Source organism: Coenobita brevimanus, chromosome 45, assembly GCF_032717465.1.
Source record: "Coenobita brevimanus isolate Jiangsu-jjx chromosome 45, ASM3271746v2, whole genome shotgun sequence".
Classification (NCBI taxonomy): Eukaryota; Metazoa; Arthropoda; class Malacostraca; order Decapoda; family Coenobitidae; genus Coenobita; species Coenobita brevimanus.
In genome coordinates, this window is record NC_136998.1 from 760,978 (window position 1) to 773,776 (window position 12,799).

Below are 12,799 nucleotides of genomic sequence, written 5' to 3' on the forward strand. Positions count from 1 at the left end.
AGAGGTGGTATAAGGGAGAGGGTGATGCAGTAAAACAAGTGTAAATTATACTGTATAATCTTTAAATGAATGCAACCGATATTACCAGTATAAAGGAGAGTGGCATGACGGAAAGTACTGTATGAAGTAAGGTTAGACAGAGATGAGTGGATAATTTACCAGAAAATGGATATGATGATCACATCATATGAATGAGCATGCCTAGGAGACAAAAAAAGATGATGCTGAAAGGAAATGAGTGGTAGGCTGGTAAATTTATTATAAAAAAAACAAAAAAAAACAAAGACAGTTATTTCAGCCTTTTGTACTTTCTGTTGTAATGGATACACAGGAGACATTTGTTCCCTCCTGATAGGCAAAGATTTGTAAGGTTTACTTGCATTCATCAGCCCTATCAGTATAAGTCTATCTATCTCTCTATCTATCTATTGCCAGACGCCTCAATCCCGTTTGGGGTGGCCACAAACAAATCGCCTCCACGTCGCCCTGTCCCCCGCCATTTCACGGCCCTGCTCCCAACTCACACCCCCCTCTCTCATATACCTCTCCACCCCATCCCTCCATCTCATCCTCGGCCTCCCCCTCCCTCTTCCCCCCTCCACCTCACTCACATACACTCTCTTCGTCAGTCTCTCACCCTCCATCCTCTCCACATGGCCAAACCACCTCAGTGTGTTCCTCATAACGCTTCCTATCACATCCACATCCACACCACAACGCTTCTTTATATCCTCATTCGTCAGCCTGTCTCTCCATGTGACTCCACAGGCTCCTCTTAAATAACTCATTTCCACTGCTCTCACTCTTGACTTGTGTCCTTCCAACAACGTCCAAGCTTCTTTTCCATACGTTAGAGTTGGTATCACAATACTGTCATGTAGTAACTTTTTCACCTCCATGCTCACTTCCCTGTTTCTTATCACTGCTTTCAAAGAACCAGCAACCTTTCTTCCCTGCTGTACCCTTTCAAGCACTTCACCCTCCAAACCTCCATCCTTACTCATCACACTACCCAAGTACTTAAACGTACTCACATTTTCCAATTCCTCACCATCCAACCTCGCTGTACATTCACTGATTTCACCTCTCTCAAAGACCGTCACTTTAATCTTCCCTACATTCACCTTTAGATTCCATTTCTTACACACTCTCCCAAACTCATACACCAAGCCTTGCAGCTTCCCTTCGTCTTCAATCAACAACACAGTATCATCTACAAACAACAGTACAAGGGAGTTTCCAAACACTATCCTCTCTCAACAGGGCCACTCCAACATCCACTACCCTACCTTGTACCTCTTTTATTACCCCATTCATGTACAGATTGAACAACCATGGAAACATGACACATCCGTATCCCTGTTTCAACCCAACCTTCAAAGAGAAAAATTCACTTAGTTCACCATCCACACGCACTGCAGCCTTAGCACCATCATACATACTCTTCACAGCATTCAACAACTTCCCATCTACTCCATATATTCTTAATACTTTCCACAATCCTTGTCTATCCACCCTGTCATATGCTTTCTCCAAATCCATGAAAGCCGCATACAACTTCTTTCCCTTCTCTAGAAACTTTTCCACTAAAGATCTAAGAATGAATATCTGATCTACACAACGTCTTCCCTTCCTAAAGCCTCCCTGTTCTTCTCCAACTAATTCCTCTGTTCTTTCTCTAACTCTGTCAATAAGTATCCTACCATACACTTTTCCTATTATACTAAGAAGACAAATGCCCCTATGATTACCACACACTTCTTTTTCCACTTTTCCTTTGTACAAGGGAATAATTATACCTGACTTCCAATCCTCCAGGACTCTACCTTCCACCCAAGCCAATCTGCAGATCTTTCACATCCATTCTACTACTATCTCTCATCAGGCAAACGTGACTACGGTAAGCCATTGCAATAGTACCATTTTTTACGTGTTTTACCGATAAACTGAGTGTTATATAATGTCTCTATTGAAGTTTCAGTTTTCCTGCAAGTCTCTTCTTAGTTCCAACTATTTGCAAAAACAGGTGAAAAAAAAAATGTGATGGTTTTTACCACATCCTGTACTTACTATGAGTGGCCGTTTCTAGGTAGAATATAGCTAAATGCTTTGGAAACTGAAGAAAAGTGCATGGAGACTCAGATTTCAAGTGTCCTTCAGTTTTTCCTTTATTGGCCATATCAGGATCCACCTAAGTACCAGGTAAGACATGAGCGTGGCTCTCCTCTGTATGGTGCAAGGTCTGTTGAGTAAGATGATGGTGTGTGTGGAATCTGATAGTCTTTACCATGTATGGAGGAAGTTGAGGAATACAAAGTTATACGCAGAAAAGAAGAAAAAGGCGAAAAGGTTAGTATGAGAGAGTAAGAAGAGAGTGGATTAGGAATTTGGAAGGAGTGTGAGTGTAAAGTGGAGGGAATGTAAGAAAATGTAATGGATGGAGGTAAAGTGAGTTAGACAGGGTGATAAAAAAGGTATCAGGAGAGTGAAAGATGAAAACAGTAAATTGCTAGTGGAGAAGGAAGTACAAACGAGCGGATGGAGAGAAAACATTAAGGAATTGTTAAACAGAGAATCAAAGTAATGCAGGTATAAGTAGCTGAGGAATGGCTGGGAGACGAAGGGGCATGAGAGGGGAGGAAGCAATCAGTAGGATGGAAGGACTGAAAGCAATGAAGAATGTCAAAATGGGAAAAGCCTCAGGAAATGATGAAATGTGTGGTGAAATGCTGAAGCACGGGGGAAAGATAATAGTAAAATGGGTATGAAAGATGTACAGATTGCCCTGGGAGGAAGGCAGTGTCCCAGAGGACTGGAAGTTGGGTATAATTATTCCCCTGTCCATAGGAAAAGGGGAAAAAGGAGTATGTGTTAATCATAGGGGCATTTGTCCTTTTTGTGTGCTAGGGACAGTATATGGTAGGATACTTATTGACAGAGTTAGGGAAACAACAGTGGGATTAGTTGGAGAAGAACAGGGAGGTTTTAGGAAGGGAAGGGGTTGTGTTGATCAGCTACTCATCCTGAGGTTTTTAGTGGAAAATTGTATATATAAGGGAAAAAGGTAGTATGTCGCCTTCTTGGATCTAAAGAAGGCCTATGACAGAGCAGGTAGACAAGGAATGTGGAAAATATTTAGAATCTATGGAGTAAATGGGAAGCTGTTGAATGCCGTGAAGAGTATGTGTGAAGGTGCAAAACTTCAGTGCATGTAGATGGTGAACTGAATGAATTTTTCTATCTGAATGCTGGATTGAAACAGAGATGTGTCATACCTCCATGGTTGTTCAATCTGTATATGGATTGAGATATAAAAGCGATACAAGGTAAGGCAGTGGCTGTTGGAGTGGCCCTAATGAGAGAGGGCAACGTTTGGAAACTTCTTGTTCTGTTGTTTGCAGATGATACTGTCTTGTTAAATGAAGATGAAGGGGAACTGCAAGGCTTGGTGGATGAGTTTGGAAGAGTGTGTAAGAAACGGAATCTAAAGGTGAATATAGCGAAGAGTAATGTTGTGGCCTTTAAGAGAAATAAAGTCACGGAAAGCACAGTGAGGCTGGATGGTGAGGAAATGGAAAATGTGAGTGCATATAAGTATTTGGGTAGTGTGATAAGATAGGATGGAAGTTTAATGGATGATAACTTTAGAGGATGAAGTGTTTGAAAGGGTACATGGAAGATAGGTTGCTGGTTCTTTGAAAACAGTGATAACGAATAGAGAAGTGAGCATGGGAGTGAAAAAGTCGCTGCATGGCAGTATTGTGATACCATCTCTAAATTATGGAAGCGAATCTTGGACCTTGTTAGAAGGCCAAGAGTCAAGACTGAGGGCAGTGTAAATGAGTTATCTGAAAGGAGCATGTGGAGTTACATGGAGAGACAGACTGACAAATGAGGAAGTGAAAGACCGTTGTGATGTGGATGTGACAGAAAGCTTGAGGAGGAATACAGTGAGGCGGTTTGGCCATGTGAAGAAGATGGAGAGCGAGAGACTGACGAGGAAAGCTTATGTGAGGGAGGTGGAGGGGGGAGGGAGAAAGGGGAGACCGAGGATGAGATGGAGGGATGAAGTGGTTAAGTATATAAGAATGGGGGTGTGAGCTGAGAGTAGTGCAAGGAAATGGCAGGGGACAAGACAACATGCAGGAGATCTGTTTGTGGCTAGCTCTTGCTGGATTGAGACGTGTGGCTGTAGAATGACAGACAGATGTAAATTTGTGCATAACGTGAGTAAACTAATTTCTGAAAAAAAAAAAAAAAATGCAGAAGAGCTCAACAAACAAGTAGTTAGCAATACAATAAAAGCTTCGAAAACATTTCCCTTTCCACCTCCCAGCACTATCTTAAACCACATAACTACCCACAGTCTTCAGTCAAACAGTATTCTTAAGAACCTGCTTCGGAAGAGCAGTCCGCTGAATCTGCCCGTCTCTAAAGAGCACCATTTGACCTTGACGGACTGCGTTATGGGAATTGCGTAAGATAACTTTCATACATTCTATTCCACACTGCCCTCACTATAATATCACCGTCCATGCTATAGTATGCTTACCCACTAAGTACACTTCTCTCCACAATAATATATACTGTAATGCTTCAGCATTGTAACCTTACAAATAACTCTGGGAGCAAATGGCTGAAGTGGTTAAAGGTCAGTAGTTCATCAGGTTCATGGCCACATTAACACAGGAACTACAATTAAAATGTAGGCCATAAATCATGCAGGACATCCTATTGACGGTGCCGAAGCTGCACACAGTTATGACCAATGTGGTAGCTACTTCCTCTACACTATCTGAGAAATCTACCTAAGCTTACCGAGATGCTGCTAAGCTACAAAACACTAATCAAACACATTCTGATTTCACAATTCCGTGTAATTTTGAGATAAGAGAATTGTACCCGCTTGGGAAATTTCATTTATGTTGAGGAAACAGTCGTTTGATCCATGTCAGGCTAATAGTATTGTATTCTCATCATAAACACAGTGTCAGTGTGTGACTGTAATTCGTTCAGTAATCAAATGGGTTGGTCTCATATTTTTTCCTCCAAAATCCCAAAGATTAAAAGACATTATTCATTGATACAGTCCAGTCAATAATCAAACGATTTGGAATCTTGCTTCCTTACTTAAAATCTCTGAAGAGCAAAGCAGTTACTGACTGGAGCTGTTGCAGCTGTGGTAACCTCTGGTACTATACCTGGTGATGCCGTCGTAGCCAGCACCTATGCCGACGTAGTCCACCCCCGCCATGGTTCGGACGTGGTTGATGTGCGCTGCAGGGACACACAGGGTGAAAGAAGATGCAGTTATGGACATTAATACTGATTTGCAACCTAACAATAAATGAAGGGAAATGAGTAATGACTTTCAAAACTCATAAAATCTCCGGAGGTTAACAAAGTCTATCGAAACATTATGGAAGAAGATTAGAACTTCAGTAAAAATGATTTCGAAAAGAGTGCCAGTAACTGGACAGTCTTTATTTGATCTAAGAGTGCCAGTAACTGGACAGTCTTTATTTGATCTATCTTCCATAGTGAAACAGTGAATGCAGGGTTTGTTGATATTCTCCAGCAACATCACACGCATGTGTATTACCCTATTGTTCATTACATCTTAAAAATGGAACTTGAGTTATATCCTGTACTATTTTATCTTTAAAAAATGATCACTGAAGAGCATTCGCTGTGAAAATTTCACAACAGTCACCCAGGTAAATATTCCTGCGGAGTGAATGTAGTTCTGAATGTCACTGACACATGCCCACATAGATGATAATTATAAAATAATGAATATATTTGTTGTGATGCAACTGTGCTTTTTATATAACTATGAAGAATTTTCCCCTTATTTTTAGGGTGAAATATTAATATACTAGTCTCAAGAGTTAGTATTTCGGAGACTTAACAAAGCCTTTTGTTCTTGAAGTCCTTCATATAATGGAAGAGTCGACTAGAAAATAAAATAAAGCGTGCTGTAAGAATTCATATGTAGTTTGAATGTAGAAGACTGTATATATATATATATATATATATATATATATATATATATATATATATATATATATATGAGGACCTCCTAAAACAACGACGTATCGACCAGGCTACTCGATTTCCCGTTTTCTGTGTCAGTGGAGTCCTCTACCATGCTGCTACAACCTCCAAAGTCGTATACGCCGTTATTCCACTCCAAATAGCTTGAAAAGGAATAGGGTAGCAACTGGTAGGAGAAGGCAAAAATGGGGTCATAGCTCCGTCAAACAACGGCGTTCGCTGTAGGGCAGCCACGCTAACCCACGTCTCGAGTTACCAATTTTACGCTCCATGCGCTAAATAGGGCAGGTCTTACTATGAATTTGCTACTTCATTCCTGGGTTATGGTGATTTTTACCTATATTTTTTTTTTCTAGCATGAGATAATATTTATTTAATCGAAATAGAAGAAAAAAGTCACGATTCTAATCGTTTCTTCAATGCACATCTTGTTATGTGAGTGCTAGTTTGCTACTCTGCGCACAGCTGACCTGTTTACACCGCTTTGTTTTCAGCCACGTGTGTCGTACATTCCGTGTTTATTGCAACTTCCTTGGATTTTACAATGTTTAAGAAGGATACATACATACATACATACAAGCACTCATGAATAGAATACAGGAAGTCATGCATACATGGAAACATACATACATACACATTTTGGGTTATTAAAAGAGTATAAGTTTGTATTGTTAAGGGAACATACAAAACATCAAAACACATAAAGACATACTGGTACATGCATACACAGTCACACATACATAGTAATAGAAACAGAATAGTTATAAACACACTGTTTTTGGAGATAATCAACATTATTTTTGTATACATAAAAATAGTTACATACATACATGCACACATACACCTATACATTCATGCATACAAACACATTTATGCATACCAACATACATGCATACATACCGACTTACGTACAAAAATACAGACGCACACACATTATGCATCCTGGGATTACTTCAACAATGCTATGTATGTATACAAGAAAACATACGTACAGCCATACATGCATACACTACATCGCACTAACATACAAACAATACAGGCTTAGCAACACAACAAGGTATTTGGGGAGTTAGTCACCATTTATTTTTTGTATACATAAATATACATAAATACATACATGCATACATACAACTATGCAATCATACAACCAACAAACAAAGGAACATTTTTCGCATGTTTGAGTTATTTTTAATCATGTTATGTTTGTCCTTACCTTATTTTAAGGTATTATGATAGCCTATTAGTCTTGTTATGTTCCAAGGTATACTCCTTAGGATTGTGTTGTATTAAAAAAAAAATACATGATCATACAGATTCATTCATTCTTCAATATTTTGTAGAGGGAGGACAGGGCTTTGTTTATTTTAATATTCATGTTGATCGGACATGTTCTCGAGTCACTGAAGAGTGTAATATGGAAAACTTTAATTGCGATTTTCTCCATTTTAAAAAATTGATGCTTACGTCGGTTCTTTAGGGAGGTCCTCATATATATATATATATATATATATATATATATATATATATATATATATATATGTGTGTGTGTGTGTGTGTGTGTGTGTGTGTGTGTGCTCTAGTAGGCTATGTTGGTTGATTTTTAGCATGCTGCTACTCTTTCAATATATGACTACAATCTTCGCAATAAAATAGACAGTTTGAAAAGCAAAATTACAGGCAAGTTCTTGTCGAAAATGAATTTTTTTTCTCCGGAAATAACTACAGAACTGTAAGGATTTTTCATATTCTAAACCATGACCCTTCTTTAAAACAATTCATAGTTGTGGTAGGAAACCAGTCGTATAATTGTCTGTCACCATAAGAGAAAATTTTTAGTTAATAACCCCTCCCTTCACTGCACCCACACCATTACAACACCAATATCCCGGTACGCATGCTTTTGATCAACCACTTCATAGACTGTATATATCAATATATCTACTGCCAAACACCCTTTGCTGGGAGAGGTGTCCGCAACAAAAGAGTTCTCCATGCGTTTCTGTCTGTACTCAGAGATAACCCCCTCAACGATACACCTTCCTCCATTATATACTCTCGCACCTTATACCTCCATCTCGCTGTAAGTTTCCCTTGTCCCACCCAGCCACCCACCAGCCCTAGCAGCCATCACCGGCTGAATTAAAACGCAAGACCTCGCCGTATCGACTGACTGATGCATCTGCACTTACGCTGTACTGATGTGGTTAGCCGAATGGGTGAAAAAATAATACTGTATGATTATACCAAACATGTTACTTATATTTTTATAATAAAGACTGATATGTCTAGAGACATATGTAGTTTATACAGCATGGCCTACCTAGTCCGGTATCACATTCGTTTAGGGTACTGTTCTAGTTAGTAAAAGTTTGTGCTCTTATTATCCTGGCCGTTCTCTTTCCTTCAAATTAAAAATCGTTTGGCTGTGCCCTAGACGAACAAACCATCCAGCAGCGGTATGAGAGAGAGAGAGAGAGAGAGAGAGAGAGAGAGAGAGAGACAGAGACAGAGAGAGAGAGATAGTCACTGTATTGATAAGCTTAAGGACTCGTGTTGATGCTCGAGATATCCAACCATCATCTTCACTATCAGCTCCAACTACTACACCGCTCACAACAAAATACACAGAGTCAGGTGTAACATACGTCGACGTGAAAATTGTTATTTCAAGCAACTCTGGCACCACAAACCACTGTACCACCACACTGGCACCACACACCACTATACCACCACACTGGCACCACACACCACAATACCACCACACTGACACCACACACCACAATACAACCACACTGGCACCACACACCACTATACCACCACACTGGCACCACACACCACCACACTGGCACCACACACCACTATACCACCACACTGGCACCACACACCACTATACCACCACACTGGCACCACACACCACTATACCACCACACTGGCACCACACACCACTATACCACCACACTGGCACCACACACTACTATACCACCACACTTGCATCACACACCACCACACACCACTATACCACCACACTGGCACCACACACCACCACACTGGCTCCACACACCACTATACCACCACACTGGCACCACACACCACTATACCACCACACTGGCACCACACACCACTATACCACCACACTGGCACCACACACCACTATACCACCACACTGGCACCACACACCACTATACCACCACACTGGCACCACACACCACTATACCACCACACTGGCACCACACACCACTATACCACCACACTGGCACCACACACCACCACACTGGCACCACACACCACTATACCACCACACTGGCACCACACACCACTATACCACCACACTGGCACCACACACCACTATACCACCACACTAGCACCACACACCACTATACCACCACACTAGCACCACACACCACTATACCACCACACTGGCACCACACACACTATACCACCAAACTGGCACCACACACCACCACATTGGCACCACACATCATTATACCACCACACTGGCACCACACACCACTATACCACCACACTGGCACCACACACCACTGTACCACCACACTGGCACCACACACCACTATACCACCACACTGGCACCACACACCACCACACTGGCACCACACACCACCACACTGGCACCACACACCACTATACCACCACACTGGCACCACACACCACTATACCACCACACTGGCACCACACACCACCACACTGGCACCACACACCACTATACCACCACACACCACCACACTGGCACCACACACCACCACACTGGCACCACACACCACCACACTGGCACCACACACCACTATACCACCACACTGGCACCACACACCACTATACCACCACACTAGCACCACACACCACTATACCACCACACTGGCACCACACACTACTATACCACCACACTTGCATCACACACCACCACACACCACTATACCACCACACTGGCACCACACACCACCACACTGGCTCCACACACCACTATACCACCACACTGGCACCACACACCACTATACCACCACACTGGCACCACACACCACCACACTGGCACCACACACCACTATACCACCACACTGGCACCACACACCACTATACCAACACACTGGCACCACACACCACTATACCAACACACTGGCACCACACACCACTATACCACCACACTGGCACCACACACCACCACACTGGCACCACACACCACTATACCACCACACTGGCACCACACACCACTATACCACCACACTGGCACCACACACCACTATACCACCACACTGGCACCACACACCACTATACCACCACACTGGCACCACACACCACTATACCACCACACTGGCACCACACACACTATACCACCAAACTGGCACCACACACCACCACATTGGCACCACACATCATTATACCACCACACTGGCACCACACACCACTATACCACCACACTGGCACCACACACCACTGTACCACCACACTGGCACCACACACCACTGTACCACCACACTGGCACCACACACCACCACACTGGCACCACACACCACTATACCACCACACTGGCATCACACACCACTATACCACCACACTGGCACCACACACCACTATACCACCACACTGGCACCACACACCACCACACTGGCACCACACACCACCACACTGGCACCACACACCACTATACTACCACACTGGCACCACACACCACTATACCACCACACTGGCACCACACACCACCACACTGGCACCACAACACATCCACACTGGCACCACACACCACCACACTGGCACCACACACCACCACACTGGCACCACACACCACCACACTGGCACCACACACCACTATACCACCACACTGGCACCAAACACCACCACACTGGCACCACACACCACTATTCCACCACATTGGCACCACACACACACTATACCACCACACTGGCACCACACACCACTATACCACCACACTGACACCACACACCACCACACTGGCACCACACACCACTATACCACCACACTGGCACCACACACCACTATACCACCACACTGGCACCACACACCACCACACTGGCACCACACACCACTATACCACCACACTGGCACCACACACCACCACACTGGCACCACACACACTATACCATCCGACACAGCCCAACACTCCTGGAGATAAAAAAGGATGGGTTTTAGAGTGTCTGGATCCCACTGGCCTCTAACTATCCCCTCTCCTTCCACACACACACACACACACACACACACACACACACACACACACACACACACGTCGCTCCTACACTCATCCCTGCCTACGCTTTCTGTTTCACCGTCCACTATTTCCTAAACTGTTTTTCCCTCTCTGCTCTATTTTACCCAACCATGTTTTCCTTTATCAGTAGTTTCTCATTTTCCTCCCTTGGCTTTATCCCTTCGCTTCCCTCTCCCTGCTTCCTGTCTTTCTCATCAGCATTCTCTCTCTCTCTCTCTCTCTCTCTCTCTCTCTCTCTCTCATCATATCCTACCACTTTCTTGAACAACCAAGCCCCTGCCACCTTCCAGTTCATATATTTTACCCTTGTCTTCACCCAGCCTGTATCCCTATTATACATATGACGTTACCATCCAAGCACTCCTACTTTCTTTCTTTTTTTTAACCCTTTTATCGACACTTCTATCAACAAATTTCTTTAATCCACATAACTTCCCAATATTTTTTTAAACATCCTGCCTACCGTGCATAGTCAACACACTTTACAGATCCATTTTCACTGCTCTATCCTTACACTTTAGCTCGAATATCATATTAATATGTCTTTACTATCTGTTCAAATGGCCACTAATACACGTTCAATCCTTCTGCAAGCATTATACATGGTGTTCTGTTTTGCACCAATGCCTTCATCGATCCGGCCATCTTTCTTTCTTGTGCCACTCTGCTTCCCGCTTCTTGCACACATTTGTTTCTTACCTATACAGGGCCAGGCACTTAGGGTGGTGGTGGTCGAGTGGTGAAATAAATGGTCTCGTACTCAAAAAAAAAAAAAAAAAAAAAAAAAAAAAAAAAAATGGATTCAACCCAGCCGAAGGCAGGGAATAATCACATAATGGGTAGTTCGTTAAAGGAGACGTTGACGGTTTCCGATAAAACCCACCATTAGGTTATAAACCCACCCTGGTTAACACTAGTCCTGAACGAGACAGCCCTTACATGTATCAGGTATGGGTGGGCTGTATTAGAGCCGATATGGTGCCTTATGAAAATGCAGGAGGACTACTAGGTCTCACGGAGTACACTATTAAGGCAATGCTCAGAATCAGACATATGCAAAAACGGTTGAAGAAAACAAAACAGTAATACTTAAACCAGGAAAAAAATACGACACAATTATATATAAGTGTCACAAGTGTGTACTGACCGATCACGTCGTTGATGGTGGCGGCGCGCCCACAGGTGAGCAGGTCAGACGAGAAGCTGACCATCACCAGTCCACCGTTGTCAGCCTGTAGGTTATACACCACCAGTCACTGTACCACATAAAATCACACTAGGTCACTAGGACACCACACCACAGTGGATCACTATATCACACGGCATCAGGTAATTAACATATTATAGCACTTCGGTCAGTATTACACTCCAGACTCCAGGTACTACATCACATCACATTAGGTCAAAACAACAGTGTATATAACAGCTCTACCACACAATATAAGGTGTCTACGCGATGCTCAACACACCAGAACACTCTGCCACACCAGGTCACATTGTTCCACCACA

At 43.1% G+C, this 12,799-nt stretch overlaps 1 protein-coding gene across 1 annotated transcript in view; it reads right to left on the bottom strand.

Annotated features, from left to right (window-relative positions):
* LOC145398283 (dipeptidase 2-like) overlaps nucleotides 1-12,799 on the bottom strand; it is a 105,935-nt gene that overhangs the window by 20,951 nt on the left and 72,185 nt on the right. Inside the window, exons 8-9 of the mRNA XM_080271179.1 lie at nucleotides 12,438-12,522; nucleotides 5,202-5,277 (exon numbers count right to left, since the gene is read on the bottom strand). Of these exons, the coding sequence (XP_080127305.1) occupies nucleotides 5,202-5,277; nucleotides 12,438-12,522 (161 nt within the window). The remainder of the gene's footprint in view (nucleotides 1-5,201; nucleotides 5,278-12,437; nucleotides 12,523-12,799) is intronic.